The 23,240-nt window shown below is 33.7% G+C and overlaps 1 protein-coding gene across 3 annotated transcripts; it reads right to left on the bottom strand.

The window, feature by feature from the left end:
- Window positions 1-2,259: 2,259 nt before the first annotated feature.
- LOC144856521 (uncharacterized) lies at window positions 2,260-21,988 on the bottom strand. Of its 3 annotated transcripts, none has more exons than XM_078714532.1 (6): window positions 21,874-21,988; window positions 16,879-17,035; window positions 12,614-12,794; window positions 7,081-7,287; window positions 4,937-5,154; window positions 2,260-3,032 (listed from the first exon to the last, which is right to left on the bottom strand). In XM_078714532.1, exons 2-6 carry the CDS (start codon window positions 17,023-17,025, stop codon window positions 2,364-2,366), a joined length of 1,422 nt encoding a protein of 473 aa, XP_078570658.1. In that variant the 5' UTR covers window positions 17,026-17,035; window positions 21,874-21,988; the 3' UTR covers window positions 2,260-2,363. The 3 variants fall into 3 exon arrangements, with proteins under 3 accessions (XP_078570658.1, XP_078570659.1, XP_078570660.1); XM_078714533.1 differs by having other exon boundaries at window positions 7,171-7,287; XM_078714534.1 differs by lacking the exon at window positions 7,081-7,287.
- Window positions 21,989-23,240: the final 1,252 nt, after the last annotated feature.

Raw genomic sequence — 23,240 nt, 5'->3', positions numbered from 1 at the left:
AAAAATAATAATTGACAACAGTAGGCCTAATAGTGAAGAACTGAAAATAATAATAACAATAAATAATAATAACTGAAAAAAAAAATGAAAAGATATAATACACTCTATACCGCAACCAGACAAAATATTTACAGGCTATCTGCGAGTTGGATGTATGTAAAATGAAGGATAAGAAACTAGCACAATTCAATTATAAGATGTTACATAGAATAAACGGCTTTATCAGTGGAAAGTTAAAGAAACACAAACGTGTGACAAATGTGGAGAAATTGAAAATCATTTTTTTTTTAGGAGGAAAATGCTTAGTATCTTTGTAAGTTTAAACCACAATAATATATCATTTAAGCAATTAATACTAGGAACGGGAGATAAGCTAGTAGATTATATTTACACATTTGCAGCCTTCACTATTTATAGAATAAAAATGTTATCAGCATTAAATAAGTCAGTGGGTAAATCTTTATGGAATTCATTTAAAAGCAATATGCTAGAATTTAGAATTAACAAAAATTGTGTTAAATAATATGATTTTATGTAATGACATGAGATAACATGAATGTGAATAAAAGTGGTGTTTGATCCATATGCTAAGGTACTTGCGCTTTATTTTTACACCAAATATACATCAACATAATTTTATGATTCGGTAAAAATTAAAAAAAATGCTGCTTTTGTTGTCGGTGTGTTTCTACACTCATGCAATTTATATAATCATAAGCTTTAATGTGATGTATGATTTTAAGCTTGTTTACACACATATTTATTACCCGAGTATATATTGTTGTTGCTTAAATGATGTCATTACATTGTTCAAAATATATTTCAAATTGCTCGTGTTGGTATACATGTCATAAGCTTTAATTTGATACCAAACTTGACATGTTTTTTTTTCATTTTTCACAAAGTTATGTAATATATTTATATAATGGGTGTGGCTTAATTAATCGCATCATTAGGCTATATTGTTCAAATTATATTTTACATAGTTCCGTGATGTTGTACAGTTCATAAGCTTTAATTTGATACCAAACTTGCCATATTTGTTTGATTTCTTAATTTTGTTCACGAATTTATGTAATATATAATGGGTGTGGCTTTAATGACGTCATTATATTGTGATATTATAGTTAGTCATGTTAGTGGTATTGTACATGTCATAAGCTATAATTTGATACCAAACTTGACATATTTATGTAATTTATATTTTTTTAATCTATATTTTTTTTATATTTTTATATTCTACATAAATCCAAAGGCAAATTACTGAAAAAATGACAATGCTGTGGGTATCAGTGGCTGGTTCTCAATGGAGATACAAAAAAAAAGCGAAAAGCTAAATCAAAACGATAAAGTAAAACAGCCATATTCTACATAATATATTTAAAATGGGCGTGGTCAAAATTACGTCATTAAATTGTTCGAATTTTTGGGCACCCCTTCTAGAATTGTTAGTTAGGTCCTAAAGAAGGTTTCTGCCAAGTGCACAACAAAAGTGCTAAGCGACCTGACTATATTTGCATATCTGCAACCACTCAGTGTCTACTTGGTCATGAATTGACAATGGACAATTCTCCACCTGGTTCCCTGCCCCTCAGTATAGCACTTGCATATTAGACATCAACGTAACATTGAGAGGTATTGTTGTACAACCAAGGAACAGCCCTGTCCCTTTTGTGACTGAACTGATAAGCATTTCCTAAAACGGCTTGGCTCTTTGGTATCTTTCCTGATTGTTGCGCCTCATTTTTTATTTTTTACTTTTTATTATCTGTGCTTGTGTGTAAGTAATTTTATACGCATTTTTTTGTCATTCAGACGCATTTCAGCCTTGTGCTGACAAGTATGTTTTTTTAAATGTGTAACTAAATACACCGAGATATAATATCATTAATGCCAAAATGTTTAATGTGCCAACATTTACAACAATGACATGTGTGGCTAAATGATGTGTGAACATGCTTGTGTGATGGGTCTGTAACACAGGAGTGAGCCTTCTGCATGTAAAGAGGGGAGATAATAAAGATGGACAACAACTACAACGTGTTTTGTTATATTGTTATTGTTTGTTTCAGCTTACAAGCGAGCCCTAACACATGCATGTCTAATGTTTCTTAAGTTGCCATTTATGTGTGTGTCTAAATGTTTGTTTCTTTTCAACCAGACACTATTATCTCAACCAAACATCCTGAACCAACTCCTAGTGTCAATGTTCTTGATTTTAAACTTTTCTAAAGTATAAAAAACACATGTTAACGTAAATAGCAGAAAAGAAAAACTTTATTGCTTACTATCAAAAAATTACACAGAAATAAATTGTTTAACCTGGGTAAAACGAAAAGCTTGGTACAGTAATACTTTGAAATCTAAACAAGCTTCAATTGGCTAATCAGCATTAAATGATCAGAAGGGTTAAATTCCTCTTGTATTATTGCATTTATTGAAGATAATGATTCATTTAAAATATTTAGGCATAAAACATAAATTCCTATAAGAAAACAAAGATTTAAAATAATCATAAATATGATTGGAATACGGTAGAAGCATAAACAAAAATACATCCACCAATGTCTGCACATTTTCTTTTCTTTGGAATAAAAATGTTGTTGTTTTTTTTGCACGAAGTTACCCAAATTCCAAGTTTTAAAAGGTTTTATAAAATTGATAATTGTATAAAAAATGTTAAAAATTATGTAAAGAGTTACAATAGCAAGAGTGATGATTTTTTTAAAAACCGTACTACTACATTCTGAGCAGTTTGGTAGAAGACAGTCATTTTTGTCACCACCAGCTACACATATTCCGCAGCGGCAAGATGCATGCGGGCCACAGTCAAAATAACATGAACTTCCTGAGTAAGCGTAATACGATGATTTTGCACTTTTGAACAATGACCAATAACGATTCCATAGAATTTGATTTTCAAACTGGTTTTTGTATTCACTGCCAACACCTGCAAGTTGTGCGTTTAAAACCACTGCACAGTTATGACTTACTAGTATACGATCTGGTCTACTTTCAAATCCTGGTTCAGGCTAAATAAGAGAAACAATATCTTTATTAAAGATGTATTGTCTCTCTAAAACATGAAAAATGAAGAATAATAAAATCAGACTTCGAATAGGCAATTTTGTAATTTTAACAAAGTTAATTATTTCCATAGGAAAAACAACTGAAAAATAATGTTTTCACTTATAAATGGCAAAATAAACAGTTAAATTCAACCAAAACCCAATGGCTGGCAGCCAATTTGACTATTTTTTGCTTTAAATTACATTTTTTCTGGTAAATAAATTTTATTTTTGATCTGATTTTTGGTCAAAGCGAATAAAAATTATGTGTCATTAAAATGGCCTTTCTACAAAAAATTTTGAACAAATTATTTTTGTAGGGGGACAATATATCTTTAAATATTATGTCAATCTTTTTATGTAACATTTGGTTTGGCTGGTTGTTTGAGTGAGTGAGTGGCCGAGAACCATAATACGTAGCCAAGGGTTCAAGGGCCCCCTCGCTCCATGGTCGATTTGAACAAGTCTTCTCGGATAAGGACTATTAAATCGTAGGGCTAGTGTACACATCTAGTTCATGTGCCCTTTATAAGAACCTAGTACATCCTTCAAGATTTTGCAGAAAAATCAATCAAAACTAGGAAAAAGCAAATGTAAACGAAATTGTGTTTAGTGTTTTGTTTCGTTCAACGTGACCGATGTTAAGTTTTCCTAGACGTTCATAACAAGGCAAATCATGGCAATCGACGGTTCAACAACACGCGGGCATATCTCACAAAAATTACAACGCTGTGCCCGAGTTGGACTTATTTACACAAAAATCTTATAGATCAGCGTTTCACAACCCTTTTTGGCTGCGACCCCGAACCTAAATCATGGAAATGTTCATGACCCTAAATCATATAGATAACGCAGTTAGGCATATAAAGATGAAAACATCAGGGCCACGAGACGTAGACATGAGGACCTTTTCTATTTTTGTATCTGGGTGTATAATTATGTTGATTGTCAGAAGATTGAAACCACGAACTATCAGACCCCAACCGATTGACTCAGTTCAGGACAATCGACCAACAAGATTGTAACACGGACAATCAGAACCAGCCACTAACGATCAAGCACAGATAATCGGGCCTAAAACCTTGTAAAGCCTGTTTAGGGCAATTGCTTTAGACTTTATTTGCAAAACAAATGGAAAAAAAGTGTCAGTGTATGCGCAACATGCGTGAATAATACTCGCTACTGGAAAACAGGCTTTTACGTTCGGCCAACCAGTATTTGTCCACGTCGTAAAAGGGGATTCCCCACTTGTAGTTAACAACCAACTGTGCCCAGTCTTCCATTATGTGTGTATAGTAGGCCTACGCCAAAAGCATCAACAGGGGGCAGAAACTGTACATTAAAATCAAATCATTTATAAGTGTGTATACGTGACAAAATTTCGTGACCCGGTTTAAATTTGTTTCGCAACCCACAACAATAGGTAGCAGAATGGCCTCATAGATGGCCACCTGTCTTAATTATTATCGGCGGAAAAAGTATGTTCAATTTGCTGATTCCTAGCGTGCTACATATGATTAGTGTCATTTCTGGCCAACTAGTGGTTCCATATAATTAATTTGATGTGCGAGAATATCATTTCCATCTAGAGGTGGGTGGTGGGTCATGTACTCAATCTCTCGTTCTGGTAAAACCTTTTAAGCGCAACAAACAAATCCTGGATTTGCCCTTGGGTTACCCCAGTGTAATAATACACACACAGCCACTGACACAGAGGCCACCCAGTATAAAGAATAAAATAAAATGGTTGTGTCAGTTCCTGTAAATAAGGACTTCATTCAGTAGTCAATCTAATCAGGTCCCATGGTTTAGTTTGATCTAAAAAAGACCTGCTAATGAGGATTTTGAAAGAATGGAATTTAACTTACCATATTACTAAAAGTGTAACCTTTATCAGTAGGATAAGCTTGTGTCCACACATCAATGTAAGTTTCATCAATCTCCACTTGGTTGCGACCATGTTGGTGGAAGGTAGAGCATTTGTTTGTAATGGAAAACTTACCTGCTATTAGGGCAAGTACCGGCCATTCGTAGTTAGTGTAGGTGTTGAAATCCCCTAATATTATTGAACAACTGGTTGAGTGTTCTAGAGAATTTATATAAAAAGTATATTAGTATACTATTATTCAATGATGTATTATGGTATTTTCCAAAAAAAAAAAAAAACAAACCCAAAATGTAAATATAAACAAGAAATATGTCGCTCAACATTTTAAAATTAATCATTGTTCTTTTGATTAATTTATGATTAATTATTAAAAAGATGTCCTTTAATCGCAAAGATACATACAAATCATAGATAGTTCTTTAATTATGAATCACATGCCCATTTTTTCACTAGTTAATTGTATACACAGCATTTGAAAGAAGACATGTGTACCTTTCCAACAATGTATTATTTGCCAACAAATATTAATCTACTAATTCAAAAATGGCATTTAAAAATGGTCAATTTTGAACTTTAATGTGCTGTAGCCTGTTTGTGTGTGACCTCAACCTGAACTGTAGGCGTGCAACTGAATACCCTCTAGAGACAACGTGACTTCACGGTGGCACAAGTGAAAATTCTTCCACAATCTGTTGATTCGCGTTCAACCGTGAGCACTCATAGACTCTTTTCCCAGACGTTTTTTGGGTCCAGCAGGTCGGACCTATAAATTATAGTCGAGTTTGCAAATTTGCAAAACTGTCGGCCTTAGATACTAAAGCTACCGCTATGAAACAGCTTATTAATGAATTTGTCCTCATAGGACATCGCTGGCAGCGGCGCGAAAAACACACTTTCAGTCTTCTGGTGGTCTGGCATTTTAAAATCAAACATCTTGGTTATGGTTTAATTTTGGTTTGTGAACAATTTTACAATTTTGAAATACTCAAAATGGCCTACACTGTAAAGATATTATTTTGCGCATATTTAATTTTCGAATGCGTGTGCGCACATAAACACTTTCTGTAAGATAAAAAGGTTGACCCTTTATACCTTATTATGGCATGTTCAGATAAAGGCCTAAACGCTTCCAAAGTTTTAGAGAAACCCTCAGAACAAAAATGGTGGAAAGGCCCATTTACACTAGGGCGATAACGATTGACGATAAAGATAAATTATATGCATTTTTCATAACTAAAACAAAAGAATTATAAAAAGTTTTCATCCTAGAACTATAGGATTATCACCTATGCTACCTTTGATGAAAATAATATTTCCACACGTTCAATCAAATGATGTCATGATTGGTAAGAGAAATAATATCGTGGCAATACAACGATTTTTTTGTTTTTATTGATCATGACATCATTTCATTGGATTTTCACAAATATTATTTTTATCAAATACAGCATACATGATTATCTCAGGGGGGGTTGTCCCACTTGCATGTTTTGCTTAATATATTTATAGCAGAAGCTTCATATTTTTTGTTTAACTTTTTTAAATTATTAATTGATTTATAATAATAATTAATTTGTATTTATTGATTATAATTGCCAGAATTTATTAGCTTACCCGAAGTACCTTCGTCGGGGACCTCCTCTGACGTTAAATATGTCGCGTATGTTTTACCAGCAGAAAAATTAGGCGGTATACGATGGTATTGCTGTTTGGTAGCCCGATATATAGTGTCATTTCGGCGAACTATAGGTGCCATTTATCGTGAATTTTACGTGCGAGAGTACCATATCCGGCCCTCTAGGGGTGTCATTTAACAAAATTTGTTTCGCCACAGGCCCCAAAAAATCGTTATCTACGGTCCTGGACTCGTGGGCAAACCCCTTAAAATATTTCTGCGACCGCCCCTGATTATCTAATAGTTCTAGAACCAAAACTGTTTCAATTTCTTTTGCTTTATCCAAGAAAAATGTATGTTTATCTATTTATCGTCGATCGTTATCGCCCTAGTGTAAATGGGCCTTAATGGTTGAAAAATCACAATAGGATATCTGCCATAAAGTGCTGGTAACCAATAATTAATAAAACAATGAAACATTTAAAATAACAAATACCATGTTGCCATACGTTTTAGTTGATCTAAAATCTGTGCTACATTGTCACACTGTTGGTTACGGTCAGATGACAAGTGTACTACCGAGACGGTAACTGATTTACCTCCTGATTGTACATTTGCATGTAAAACAACACGCTTATTACGATCAAGGCGAGATTTTTGGACCAATGACTGTAATGTCTGGCTGGTTATCGGAAGCCTACTGAGAATTCCCATGCCTGTAATTATCAAAAAAGAAAAAGAAAATTCTATGAACTAGATGGTACACGCTCCCCAAAAAATCCTGTTTTAAAAGTACTAACCCAGGGTCTTTTTTTAGATTTTACACTGTTTTGATGATCGTCTTTTGTTTTTATAAACCATTTTTTTAAATATGGCCATCTTAATTATAGTCAGCGCTTGATTTCCAATTTCTGAGTTCAATTCTTTCTATAAAAACGCTCTGCTTTTAGCCATTATTTACTTTTATTTCATGCGCTTTCTTCAGATCGAAGAGTTCAGAGAACAGATGAATAGCTTTAGTCGGGTCAAAATATGAAAATATAGGGCCTAACCCCAAAAAAATTGCAAGAAAATGTTTTTTGTTGAATTACAATAAAAAATGGTCTTAAAAAACATATATCAAAAGTTTACCAAAATCGGACTACCGCAAAGGTTCAAAATTTGACGTTAAAAAAGATGGCCACCAATTTTTGAAAATCGGTAACCGCTTGTAGTAGACAGCTGTATTTGGTGTCAAATTGTTCAAAATATATATGTTTATATTTACACTTTTTGAACATTTTGTTGAAACATGACCGGAAATTCCATTTTGTGACCTTTGACATATACGGCATGACGTTTATATATCTACGTAACTGCAAATCACAGAGTCTTGATATTGGTGTCAAAATGTTCAGAACATACATATTTATATTTACCCTTTTTAAACATTTTGTTGAAACATGACCGGAAATTCCATTTTGTGACCTTTGACCCATATATGACATGAAAAAAATGTTCATATCTACGTAACTAAAAATCATAGAACCTTGATATTGGTGTCAAAATCTTCAGAACATACATATTTATATTTACTGTTTTTGAACATTTTTTTCAAAAATAACCGAAAACATAAGGTTTTGACCTTTGATACTTATGGCATGAAATATTTTCACATACATGTACATGAGGCATGTTTTACGCGAATGATATTTTCATGCAGAGCCTGTAATCAGCTTTTACGCACTTAGACACACAGCGTGTTGAAGATTCAAACGTAGTGTTTTGTAAAAATTGTTAAATATAAAATACCTAAATTATTCCTAACTTGATTACAGATTAATATAGAGGAATCTTTATTTGTAATAACTGCCAGGTTTGTGGACGTTCAGTTTAAGTGTTTGTTCCGACATACCACTCTTCTGCTCCTTTGTAATTTCGTCCTCGTATAAATGCTCCACACACTTTCCAAAAAAAATCTGGAATGTGAATATTTGATGCACATTTACATTTCGATGGAGAGTTCAGATGTTTTTATGATTCTTGTTGCCATATTTTGTAGCGAGAAGTTAAATTGTGTCATCTTTGGTTTGTACAGTATTTGAATTTTGTTCACAGTTTTGTCTTTCGTCGGAAAATATTTGCAGAGAAAGTGGATCCGGTGTAGATTCTTCAGCAGAGCCTGTATAATGGTTGTGGTGAATGATTACTTTCAAATTTGATAATTAATTCATCTGTTGATTTGGCATCATTGTTCCCAGTTTCCCATAACTTTTGGTAGATGTTCGAATCGTGACAATTCCAACTGTGCCATAGTTTTCTCCTTTTTAGACGTTCCATCTAGATGTAATGTATGATTGGATTTGTCAAGCAGTTCTTGCGAGGATGACAACTAATCCATGTGTATTTTTGATAACGGCTCTGCCTCCAAGCTTCCAAGTTGTTAAACACCTGTAGTCTATAGCATTTCTAGCTCCAACAATATACTTTGTTGTTGTTTAATAAATCCATTATTTAACTATTTTATCATTGTAATGTCCATGTTCATATTACGTCTTCATCACTCTGTTTTTTCACTTCTTCGTCATTTCTTCAAGTTTGCTTGCTCAAGATTTGAGGCATGTTCAAGAAGAATTCCATTATATTTTGTTTTTATTATTGCACCACAGCTCTTACAACTTTCTCCCCCTTTAACCTCCTTCCTTTCACTTCTCCCTTGTTATTGCTTCCAATTACTTAATTTAATCTGTAACTGTTCAGCTTTTAACTCATTGATATCATATCAGAGGCCAATGTGCTATAGATGGTTTTAATTCTTCCTTTTGTTGACATTTCTTGGTGTGTATCGTGATATTTTTTCTCTTGCATCTATTATTAGTTATCCGCTTGGTATACCAAGCGGATAACTCCTTGTAATTGTATGAGATCAATATTTTTTTTCTGTATTATTCTTCTTTCCTTCCTTCCTTTTTGTGAGTCGTGTTCCTCTAAAATGTGTAAACATAACATTTCATAACTTTGACAACATATGGGCATTTACGTGAAGTTGTGCACCTCCTATTTTTGAATGACGTCATAGTTGCGCAACGTGACTTATGCGCAATTTTATGAATTTCAATGATTGATCATAGATTAAAAACCAAAAGTCATTTAGTATTGACACTTTGACAAAATTTAAGTCATATCAGGGGCAAACTTTCTACGGATTAAAAATGGCATGTTTCACAAGAAGTTACGCGCGCACGCGCATTTAAAATTTCAAAATGCGCAAAATTAATTTCTGATCAACTTTTTACGCGTTTCTTGTCATTTTGAGCATGTCAAAAATTCCCACGGGCGCGCAATTTTTTATGCGCGCGGTGCGCACATAGCGTTAAAAACATATTTTTTTCTCTTGAATTATATTTTTCAAGTCTTTCCCAGTGATTTTGAAAACAATTTAGACCTTTTGCAGTTTAAATAACGCCATACGAACACGTTGAATTAGACAATTCGTGCGCGTTTTTTATGAAAAAGCTTAAAAAATCGTCAAAATTATGTCTTTTTTTAAACAGTCATAGTTTCTAAAGTAAACCGTTAACCGTTTATTTTTATTACAAAATCTAGAAGTTGATGAGTTGTAGATATCGGATCATGCATCAATAAGGCTAAAAAAACATTGTGACGTCATCGTATGGCCACACGAATGTAAAATATAGGATTTTTGTCTCTTTCGTTATTGCTCATCACATTCAATGGAGCGCATCGCGCTTATCTGTATTCCTTTTTCTCCTACATTTATATATTGTGTAGGTCAATCAACTTTCTTTAGCATGAGATAAAAATATTTTAATTTTTATGACGTCATCATGCCTAAAAATTTTAATTACGTGGGTCATTAATTTCATCTTTACAGTAAATTTTAATCTGTAATAGCTCGTAAGAATAAAATGTGATAATCACGATTAAAACGTTTTCTGGAAGCTATTGGATTGTAGATACGAATTCATGTAAACATTTTGCCAATCGGATGTTGTGACGTCATCATATGGCCAGTTGAATAAAAAAAGTCGTATTTTCATATTTTGCGTAATAGTTCATCACATTTAAAAGGGTGCGCATCTATATTTTACGTATTCAAATTTCTTCTACACGTTAATATGTTGTTCCTGAGATAATTTCCTTCTGAAATTGCTATCTAAGTGTTTCATTTTGATACCGTCGCCATGTTAAAAATTGGAATAAATGGCGGGTCCCGTAATTTCACCTATTCTACACTGTATGTAATATGTATCTTATACTGTTTGCATGTATATACTATATGACACAAAATTCAGCACTAACAGCATGTCATATTCTTCAGTTCTTGTCATAATGCCATAATCTTTATCTGTGTGCAATATTCCAACGTATGACGTGCACATGGCGTTTGTCGTGGTGCGGATAACTAACTCGTCAAAGTGACGAGTTTCATGTCTAGTTTCTCTTGCATCTATTATTTTTACATTATTTTCAAACTGTATAGTTACACAATCAAGTTCCTTTGCCATTGTTTGCATTTGATTGTTTTCACTGCCATTTGCCTTTCCTTTAATCCATTTTCACATGCAATTCTTCCAGATCCTGTATGTATATTACACTTACAGGCTCTGCATAGACATCGTGTCAAAGGGAAAACCTTGTGTTTTCGAGTATTTTTGAACAAAATTTTCAAAAACAGTAAATATAAATATGTATGTTCTGAACATTTTGACACCAATATCAAGGTTCTATGATTTTTAGTTACGTAGATATGAACATTTTTTTCATGTCATATATGGGTCAAAGGTCACAAAATGGAATTTCCGGTCATGTTTCAACAAAATGTTTAAAAAGGGTAAATATAAATATGTATGTTCTGAACATTTTGACACCAATATCAAGACTCTGTGATTTGCAGTTACGTAGATATATAAACGTCATGCCGTATATGTCAAAGGTCACAAAATGGAATTTCCGGTCATGTTTCAACAAAATGTTCAAAAAGTGTAAATATAAACATATATATTTTGAACAATTTGACACCAAATACAGCTGTCTACTACAAGCGGTTACCGATTTTCAAAAATTGGTGGCCATCTTTTTTAACGTCAAATTTTGAACCTTTGCGGTAGTCCGATTTTGGTAAACTTTTGATATATGTTTTTTAAGACCATTTTTTATTGTAATTCAACAAAAAACATTTTCTTGCAATTTTTTTGGGGTAATGAAACAGTTTGACTCGACTACTTGTTTTTATATCAGCAATCAAATTTACAATAAATACACAGTAAAAAACATGAAGTAAATATCGTTAAAATTATTCAAGTGTATAGCTTGAGTTAGCTCCGTGGCGTTAGTTAAGATAGGGTATGTAGCTGTCGATCATAACACCAAGGACGTGGCGTTGCGTCAATAAGGTCACTGTCTAGTTCACATGCAAGACGTAGGCTATGCAAGGTGTACGCCATGGCATACGCCGTATGTGTTAAGAGGTTCTAAAGGGTATACAAAATTCCAATGGTGGAAATATAATAGATACTCTGGCAGCAAACATCTTAAAAGGAAATTGGTAAGGGACTATATTCTACTGCAGCTATTTTTTACTGCAATAAATGTACAATTTTAGCTTGTTTCAATGAAGTTAGGTGGTTGGTTGAAAAATAAAAAAAAAACATTTGACATTCACAACAAAAGTTGCGGATATTAAAATAAACAGAACTTCCAGTATGAAAACAAGGCCATATACATGGCTGCAGTCGCGTGCTCAAGTTAGTGTTTACCGACCAACCGACCGTGAGCTGTAGAGTCGCGTTGCACGTGACTGAAAATAAGCTTAAAAAATCTCAAATACATAACACTAAATTCTATGTGCAAAATATGTATTATTATACAAAAAACATATTTATTTGTAAATACTCTCACACTGATGATTTAGCTTTTTGCTTATTTTATTTTTAATCTCCATTGAGATACAGCCACTGATACAATCCACAGCATTGTAATTTTTTTTCTAAATTTTCCTTTGTTTTTTAAAATAAAAAACAGAAATATTTGTACACAAACCTTCCATCTCCCATCCAATAGGAGCACCATACTTTGGGGGTGTTACTTTTTGAACTGGTTGGTATAGCAACCATTTGTAAGTAGGTAGCATGTGTTGAAGTTCATGCAACTGAGACCATGATGAACTTTGATGTGACCGTACCTCTTGAAAAGCAATGACGTCAACATCTAACTGTAAAACCTAAAGTAATAAACAAAAATATAAAATGATTAGAATAAAAGTAACAATGAAATTGTAGCGTATTATCATTTCTATTATCATTATACTCAGTCCAATTGTAAGTTACTTACAATTGGGCTGAGTAGAGGAAGTGAAAAAAATTGGTATCAGGGTCATGATCATATTTATCATCGTCTGCGTATGGGTTGAAGATTAAATTATTTAATCGATCTTGGTTAGGAAATTTTTCAGTACAGTGGTTCGTTTGGGAAGAAAGTGACATATATACATACACAAATCCAAAAACACAAAAAAAAAAACAGATAAGGTGGGGTTAATGAGAAAAATAAATTTACCAAGTGGAAAACCAGAGATCAGTCTCCATAGAGATATAGGGCCTAAACATTTTTTTGTCTTTAATAATGATAACAAATCATTTTAATAAGAAAAACATTTAATAAGTGAAAAAAAATAAAAATTGGTCTTAATGTGTTTAGGCTCAAAATATCTTATTTATGTTGCAGAAATATAAACAAGAAAAATTATTTCAGTAATTAATTAACGAAATTCAGAAAGAAATTATGAATAAACAAGTTGATGAAACACTTTATATATAAATGTATGTGAAAAATAAGAGTTAAATGTTTTCAAGATCAGCAAAAGAACGAATTGGTTGCATGCAAACACTCTTCCATCTACCGACCATGCTGACCATACCCTACTTATGCTCACCTGTTTTGCATAACAGATCAATGCGTTTACGGATTAGGTCTTCCTGTATAGGCCAGAACCCTTTAGCTTCTTAATTACCATCCTACGATATCGATAGGAGACGAACTTCGCAATGATCGGCCTAGGCTTATTTTGATCTTCTTTCCTTTTACCAACAGTACAGTACAGTACAGTTTTGTTCCTCCCACTGATGCCAGTCGCATCCAAGAGGCAGTCTTCTCTAGCATCCAAATATATGCTGGGTCCGACTGTTGAAGGGCTTCCTTGACTGGGTTAGCTTCTTAGCTTGACTAGGATCGCACTGAAGGAGATTGCTTAATTTGATCCATGGGTCACGATAGTATGGTTTTCAGGCTTGTGCAAAGAGCATTCGTTTTGTTAATGTGTTATTTGGTTCTCGACAGATATGGGCTATGTACTTCAGGTAGTGAACATGTATATAATCTTTTAGTGGAGTTGCACCGACGATATTTTCAACATCTTTATTTGAGAACAGGAGACTGAAAATTCCATCTTCTGTAGATTGCTCTTGGTTCCCTGTAACCTTCGCTTCTTTACATTTATATCCTCCTCTTATCATCTGTCTCATGAGCGAGTACCAACATGTCTCCAATTTCTTTATTTCAGCTTCTTTTGGATAACAGGCTTGTGTTGCATACACTAATCTTGATCTTACACAACTCTCCATAATTTTCTTTCTGGTATACATATTTACTTTACAGTCTTTCAACACGTTCCTCATTTCTTGAAATTTTGCATTAGCTGATGATGGGCGAAGCTCAGTAAAGCAGCATTCTTCTCTGTTGGTAATTGTGTGTCCTAGGTAAACAAAGTCTCTAACATTCTTAATTTTCTCATGATGAATCTTCACAAGAGAGCACTGATCTGCGAGTACTTCATTTCCAAAGACCTGTGTTTTTGTCTTCTTCAGAGATACTGCAAGGCCGAACCGTTTACACGTTGCCGCAATAATAGCGAGGACGCGTTGTGCCTCTTCGATACTTTTGGAGAAGACAACAACATCATCAGCATATGCAATCCATTTGACAACCTGTTTTCCACTCGCCTTTCCACTAACTCTCTTCTGTTCTCTACTAACCCTCTACTAACCCTGTGAGAATGATCAATGTTATCAGGAACCAACTTAAGCCCTAATTTATTTTCAGCTATGCCAATAATGATGTTATCCGTGTTTTCGTTAGCCTCCTCTTTCACACCGACGGCCGAGGGCTGGAACCCGTAAACGTATATGTTTAAAACCTTTGGTATTCCACTATCAGAAAAGAAAACAGAAGGACCTTCTACATCGTTAGAATACCTCCGTATTATGCCTCGATTCGATTACATGGAAGTTACTGTAGACTAAACAGAAAAAATAGCTAGCTCCTGTACAAAAAGTGCTCTTCCGACACCATGCGTATACCATTCAGTGCTTCTAATGAATTGAAACTACAAGTCAAACAGTTACGGGACAACTCTATTTCTGATTCTATTAAGAGAGTATATAAATCTGCATTGCGGTGTTTCCTAACATTTTGACCATGTCAGGCGTACCTGTAAAGAAAGCAACACTTACGCTAATTGACGAGGACCAACTTATATACTTGTATCTGGTGGGAATACGTTTCCACTATATTAAAGCAGGTTTACGCGATGTTACAGTGGGGGACAGCAGACTCCACAATGTGTTTTACTTTGTTTAAAGGCATCTAAAACCGACCCATTTAGAACAGGGCTAGAAATACATATTTTCAAAAAGGATAATTTAAGTCCCGTCCAAACAATGTCAAACTACATAGCTATTAGGTTAAGACAAGGGGCATATCCACTAGTGAATCTAGTACGGACCTTATCACGAGTAATTTTCTTACCCTGGCTTCATGATATACTACAAATAAGTGGTCATTACCAACACTTTAAAACAATTGGTCGTTGGACATCCAACTGCTATATTAGGTACATCAGAACAATTCTAGAAGTAGTTTAACAAGTACAAAACGTCCCGTCTCTTCCTCCTCCCTTTCCAGCCCCATCACACCACTTGCCCATTTCTCACTGCTTCATTCAGGCCTCTCTGCTTTTTTGGTCCAAAAAATAACTTTGACTTCCAGTCAAAGTTTTTGATCAAAACATATCTCATAATGCAACGCGCTTATTTGGCTACTCTGTATGCATAATCATAAAACTTCCTCGCGATCTGTGTGAAAACACCTTCTCAAACATGACGAGTTGTAAACAATCCTAATTAGCATCATGCATAATGTATACTCATGGTTTGAAATCTTTGTTTACTTTCGCTCGCGACGATTTTCCAGACGAAATGTAATCAAATTAATTTAGCTGTTAATTACGTAAAATTTTTGTTTTTGGCTCAAATTTTCAACTTAAAGTGAATAACTTTAATATTACTTTGATATGGCCAATTTAAATTTAGAATATTTTGATCTTCATTTTTTTGTGTTTCAAGGGACAATACATCTTTAAGAGTTTGTGTCCGAGCACATCATCTAATTTCGACACTTTTTTTCATAAAAGTTTTATTCCAATACTTCTTAGTAAAATGTGCCAACTGATTGACAGACTTCAACGTTCCTCTCATGCCCATTGTCACTTTATCATGAGCACTATTATTATACTATGCGAATTATTAAAGCACACAAGATCGTGCGGAGCATGGGTTACTGCTAGATCACAATTTACAAATGTAGCAAATAGGTAACAAATCTCCCACACAAAAAAAAAAATATATAATATCAAAACCATTGAAATAAAAAATAAATGTAAAGAAATAAAAATGAACACACACAAACGGAACGATTTCAAATGATTTAATAATTGTTGAACATAAAAACAATTTGTGTTTCCGCAGCAATGTGTTTTTTCATTCGATTTTCTGTCCACAAAAGTTAGCAGAGCTTTCGGGCAACAATAGCCCTTCATCAGTACAAATCATCAGGCTATATATATATACATATATACATACATACATACATTAAAACTACTTCAAAACTGCAGGAAATCATTGAATCATAATAATTTAATCATCTAATTATATTTGCAACAAGTTTTACGTAAAATATGTAATGCCACTTTTATCGGATCGAAATGAAACAATACAGGCTACAGCTGATGGCTTAATCTTCATGTCACGCAAGAATAAATTAAGCCCATCCTATTTATTTTCAAAAATTTAAATTTGGAGCATTAGCAATTCTCATGTCTAATAACTTTTAAAATCAATCTCTCTCCCTATGTTTTGGAAGTTCAGTAAGTTTTGCATACCGTTACGTCCACTCATACTCAGGTCAGAGAGTGAATGGCAAATAGTGGTTTTGCAAATCAAAAAATCTCCAATCTCTATTGATGCACCTACCTTTTTTGCAACATACTGCTTTCGAACTTCCCAATTAAACATAACATTCCAAAGATTGTAAGTTGCTATGGTAACCCTTGATGCTTTGCAATTTACAATGACAAAGACACAAACAATTATAAAAATGTTTATCTTCATCCATGGCATATCTAAAAATCTAATGAAAAAATTATTTATTAGAAATTAAACTTTAAACAAACAAATTATTTTAATAACGGCAACAATTTTCAGAGGATATTTTTTATGGTAACGGGACGATTCGGCCCTGAGACAATTCGGCCCGGGACGATTCGGCCCAAGACGATTCGGTCCTGAGACTATTCGGCACACTTAAATTTATCGCCTTTGATATGCATTTTATAAGCATAAAATAAGCTTTTTCCCCAAACTTTATTTCCAGAGAGACTATGGGGTAGTACTACTAGGGGATCAGGTGCCGTTTTCGGCCACCTCGACTTGTATGGACTATACCATTATAAAAAGATGGGAAAATAGGGGTGTCCCATTTATTAATTGAGTGTGTTAATGTGTTAAAATACTGCTGCTTTTGTTCTTTTGTTTAGTGCATTATGTTTCAGCAACAAAGGGAAAACAACTACGCCCTGCATGCTGTAGAATTAATTTCAGTTTTCAAGTTAATAGGCCTACAGTATATTATGGCTCTTTATTTCTATATAATTTTTAGGTATCCTTCCTTAATATATTAGGTGGATTCCCTAAGGTGGATATTGAATAATTTTTACGGATTTATAGATACAGAAAGTATATAAAGAAAGTTTTTATTCCAGTTACAAATAAAAAATATAATTTACCTAACGATAACACAGTAGTACATTTAATAAAGATGACAGTAGTACATTTAATAAGATCTATCACATACTGATTATTAGGTAATCAGTAAAACAAATAAACATTATAATTTTGTCAATGAATCTGTACCATTTTGTTCCCAGAAAACACAGCGTTTGACATTGCATGTTTTTAGGTTTGTTTTTTCTAAAACGTTTTAAACACGTTTTTAAACGTTTCTGTGTAGAAATACATGTTCTAATTGAACAACGTTTGCATCAAAACGTTATAATAGCGAATGCAAAACGGAGCTGATGATGTCGCCATGAAGAGGATGATTGGTGTCTTCCAATATAATCGGCAAGCCGTTCGCTGTAGAACGAGTCAAGCATTTGCATAGACAAACCAATTACTTTCCCCGCTCTACCCAGCACTTTCTCAATTCGGTCTTTATCCCCCTTACATTTCCCTTACTGATATTCCTAGCCCAATATACAATATGCCCAAATAGAACATCACTGATTAGTAAAACATAAACCTTCTATAGTACAAATATCCTGCTTAACCCCAAAGAACCGAGTTTCCTCAAGCAGTACAGCCTTGTATTTAACTTCTTAACTACGATCAACATGTCCACCCATTTAAGTTTTAGTCAAAAAACACTACTGCCACATACTTATAATTGTTAACGATCTCTACTTCCTTTACTTTAATTAATGTATACTGTCAGACCAATTACTGATGCCAGGTTCTTGGTTAAAATCCATGTTGCAAATAAAAAACATGATTTATCTACCGATAGGATTGGGACCGATTAGAATGCATTTGCTAACATTCTTTTACATATTTCACAACATTATAGAGTGTAGGTAATTTAACCTATTGTAATGTAGTATTTAGGATATTTAAATATCGATAGTACTGTTAGTATTTAGGATGTTTTAATTCCGATTGTACTGTAGTTTTAATATGTTTTGATTCCGATTGTACTGTAGTATTTAGTTGTATTGTAGTTTAACATGTTTTAATTTCGATTGTATTGTAGTATTTAAGATTTTCTAATTTCGAATCCGATTGTAAATTCTAAAATTTAAAGTGTTTAAATCCAGATAGGAATAACATAGGCCTAGTATTTAATATGCTTTAATTTTGATTATACTGTAGTTACTAACTTTAGTTTTTATATATAATAAGTAAGTATACCTACTTATATAGTTTTTATTTATTTATTTATTCATAGGAATCACCTTTATATCGGTGTCACACATTTATCAGTTAATGGTGCATCCAATTTACAAATAACATAAGCCACAAAGTTCTAAATACAAATACATAACATCAAAACAAAATGTAAACTAACTAATTAATTAGATCTGTATGAAAATACATAATACGTAAATTGTACAATATATAACTACAAAAATAAAAACAGAACAACAAAAATACAGGATAGGCCTAATAAATAAATAAAACTTACAGATACATCCTCATAGAGATGTCTGTAGCTTGTTTACTATATTAATCAATTAGTTGAGAGAGGTAATGCTGATAAAATTGTAGATCTAGTAACCCATGCTTTCATTAAATATTTTTTACAATAAAAATCAAAGATTTTTCCTAATGTTTCATTTTCAGTAAATAAATTGTCTAGCATAAAATGGTGTTTTAATTCCTGAGATCCAACAAAAATTATCCAAGTACATACTTAATTATTGTCTAACAGAGTTTAATGAAGGACATTTAAATAAAAAATGGTTTACTGTTTTTTTTTCGTTAGTACTACACATCTTACATAATCCTGTGTTATGATTTGACCAGGATTGTCTACGACCCTCAAGATCTAGAGAGTTTGATCTTGCTTTAAATTTTAAATTGATACTCTTAAAATTAGTTTTATCTAACAAATATTGTTCAAGGTTTGGAGTTCCTTTATACATAGTATATTCCGTTAACGTTGTTTTGCATTGGGCCTTTGAAAACCACTCGTTATGATCAACTTGTTTATTATTTTTCCTAAATGGCTTTATCCAGTTAGTAGATGGTTCTTCATTAAATTTGTCTATAAAATTTGTTTTATTTAAAATATCTTTAGTTAATATAATATTGTTACAAAATCTTGGCATTCCCTAACACAGTACCTAATAATAACATGCCTTATAAAAAGTACATGCATTGCTAGTTTTTGATGTATTGTATTGTTCCTTGTAGTTTGTACTGTAGATTACATAACAGAACAATTGTATTGTCTTCCCATTCAATAGACACCCTTCTCTACATAAAACATAATACACCACACCCCTATCATAATAATGGTATAGTCCATATAAGTCGAGGTGGCCGAAAACGGCACCTGATCCCTACTAGGGATAAAGATGCAATAAATACGGTGGCCTATAAGTGTCACGGCAACTTTCAAAAAATATCACGGCAACTTTCAAAAAAAGCCACGGCAATTTGAAAAAAGCCACGGCAATTTGAAAAAAGCCACGGCAAATTAAAAATAAAACATCGCGGCAATTTAACAAAAATACCACGGCAATTTAAAAATGAAACACCACGGCAAATTAGTATTGAAACACCACGGCAAATTAGTAATGAAACACCACGGCAAATTACAGAATGCCACGGCGGAAGTGAGTTACCACGGCGGAAGTGAAACCTTTGGAATCTTCGATTTTTTCTGAGGTAAGTAATTATTTGTGCATTGAAGTAAATATTATTATATTAATTTATTATATTTAACTGCAGCATTTACGTGTTTATTGCACTAGGCCTAGCTATGCCTACTACTAGCCCTAGGCCTTAGGCATACAGTAGTAGCTAGGTCTACTGTAAAAAAAACTTGTTATATAAAAAACAGATTACTGTAAATATATTAAAACATTGTAGAATGTTATAGGGCCTAGGCCTACCTTGTAATAATTAGGCCTATGGTCTAGCCCGGCCTAGAAAGTTCAAGAAGAGTACAATAAACACGTAAACTGCTGCAGTTAAATAAATTAATATAATATTTACATCAATGCACAAATAATTACTTACCTCAGAAAAAAATCGAAGATTCCAAAGGTTTCACTTCCGCCGTGGTAACTCACTTCCGCCGTGGCATTCTGTAATTTGCCGTGGTGTTTCATTATTAATTTGCCGTGGTGTTTCAATACTAATTTGCCGTAGTGTTTCATTTTTAAGTTGTCCTGGTATTTTTGTTAAATTGCCGCAATGTTTTATTTTTAATTTGCCGTGATGTTTTATTTTTAATTTGCCGTGGCTTTTTTCAAATTGCCGTGGCTTTTTTCAAATTGCCGTGGCTTTTTTCAAATTGCCGTGGCTTTTTTCAAATTGCCGTGGCTTTTTTTGAAAAAATTGCCGTGATATTTTTTGAAAGTTGCCGTGACACTTATAGGCCACCGTAAATAAAGCAAACATTTTGAAAACATTGTCGAAAATGATTAATTTTTAGTCACGCGAACGATGTAAACAAGTTACGCCCTCTGTTGGCCGCTTGGCGACTGCACGAAATAAACAAGGTTTTCGAAGTAATAAATTGAATATAAAATTACGTTTTTTTAGTAATTTATTATATATATTATTTCAAAATTGTCAATATCAATAAAATACGGATTGTTAAACACCTTTAAAAACTTGATAAATACCCCAAAAAATTAATATGAATTTGGTCTAAAGTGAGACGTTTCGGCCCACAAAGTGGGATGTTTCGGCCCAAAAGTGGGCCGAATCGTCCCACCAAAAGTGGGCCGAATCGTCTCAGGGCCGAATCGTCCCTGAACCTACCCGAGTCATTATCATTCTGAGAACCATGGTGTACACTTCCTAGGCTAGGAGGGGGAGCGAACGAAGCGAGCTCACCCTCTAGCCTAGTATATAATTAATAAATTACTAAAAAAAAACGTAATTTTATATTTTGGGGAAAAAAACTTATTTTATGCTTATAAAATGCATATTAAAGCCGATAAAATTTAAGTGTGCCGAATCGTCTCTTGGCCGAATTGTCCCGGGCCAAATAGCGCCGGGCCGAATCGTCCCAGGGCCGAATCGTCTCAGGGCCGAATCGTCCGCCTACCACTCGTACCCATCATGGGCTGGCTCACTCGTACCCATGTTTAATGCTATTCAAAGTATATTTATAGTACATTTAAACCCAGTTTTATTACATATTTATAAACCATCATAATGGCAAAACCTACTGACCTAAAAAGTATAATATAGGCTATGTTAGCACAGCTTCGACCGTATTTAATTTGGAGGTATATTCAGAGCGTCATCCTGACGAGTGACACTTGAGCATTCTTATCTCTACTTCTCTATACGGCGCGCCATTTATGCCTTTATTAACTTCAATAATAAAAATAGTACTACTGTAACTGCTCAAGTGGACCCAATTTAGCACAATTTCCCAAGTTGGGATGAATAAAGTTTCCTTGTATCCTTGTATCCTTATGCTCAAGTGGACCCAATTTGGCGCCAGTGGAGCATGCAGTGATGATATAAAATAGAAATAAGTCACTACTTTTAATATCGTTTCGTATGTTAATATACTGTGCTCAAGTGGACCCTGCAATTTGGCGCCAGTGGAGCACAGTGGTGATAGAAAATAGTCACTAAATTTGTAATATCTTTTCGTATGTTTTCACACGGTGCTCAAGTGGACCCAATTTTGGACCCAGTGTTCAATATCGGTTACTCCATCCGTAGTGCAAAAGAAAAATTAGTTTCAAGCCATATCAGTGATTTTAATAACTTGCATTTGTCTAAGATAAATAATTATTTAGTGTCCCCGGAAAGTGCACATATTCATTGAAATATGAAATTAAATATTAAGTCTCCAGTACTATACTAGAGTACTGGGTTAGAGAACCCAGAATTGCACTTATACTTATACTTATTACTATACATAATCACCTATGATAATTATGATAATGTTAACATTTCAACTATCCAGTTGCGACTTCAACATTTTAGGTGGAGTTTTCTACTTTAAAAACTCGACTTCGTATATGCCTATAAGGCTAGCCCGGCGGCGGAATTAGTCTAATAGCTTCGAAATCGGTCTGGAAATCGGCATCTTTGCAAATGTTCTATATTTGATCTTATTTCACTCTCCATTAACCCCATACAAAAATCATCGGAGACAAACTATCTGTTTAAAACATGTTTATTCTGGGACGGTGCGGCCATACACACCAACTACCATAAACGTTTATTCATAACATATTACAATACAATATCTTGCATGAATCGGACATTTCGCTACCAATGTAGCAACATTGATTAACAAAATCAAAATTCAACAGTGGCGTGTTGACCACGAATTACTAACAATACCATCTTTCTCACTACACCTGCACAAACTCATTTGCATAACAACGAACGGCATACCAAACTACAGTGAGACATACATTCTCTTCTAAACACGTAACGAAGATAATTAATTTCTTTTTTACATTAAAATTGAGGGCGCTAAACATAAAATTTACGAGATCAAATACATGTAGCGAAAGCCAAAAAAAAGGAGTAAAAAATGTGCTCTCCCTGCCTCAGCACTAAGGCCCTGCCAC

The sequence above is a fragment of the Antedon bifida genome, chromosome 11, assembly GCF_963402885.1.
Source record: "Antedon bifida chromosome 11, ecAntBifi1.1, whole genome shotgun sequence".
NCBI classification, from domain to species: domain Eukaryota; kingdom Metazoa; phylum Echinodermata; class Crinoidea; order Comatulida; family Antedonidae; genus Antedon; species Antedon bifida.
This window is presented reverse-complemented; position numbering and strand designations above follow the sequence as displayed.

Bases quoted from the DNA above. Each gene is read 5' to 3' on its own strand.
- LOC144856521 (XM_078714532.1), bottom strand. From the start codon at position 17,025: ATGCCATGGATGAAGATAAACATTTTTATAATTGTTTGTGTCTTTGTC. The intron at 12,795-16,878 runs GTAGGTGCATCA...TTATTACTTTAG, and splicing joins AGCAGTATGTTGCAAAAAAG to GTTTTACAGTTAGATGTTGA. The intron at 7,288-12,613 runs GTTTGTGTACAA...TGATAATTACAG, and splicing joins TATTGGATGGGAGATGGAAG to GCATGGGAATTCTCAGTAGG.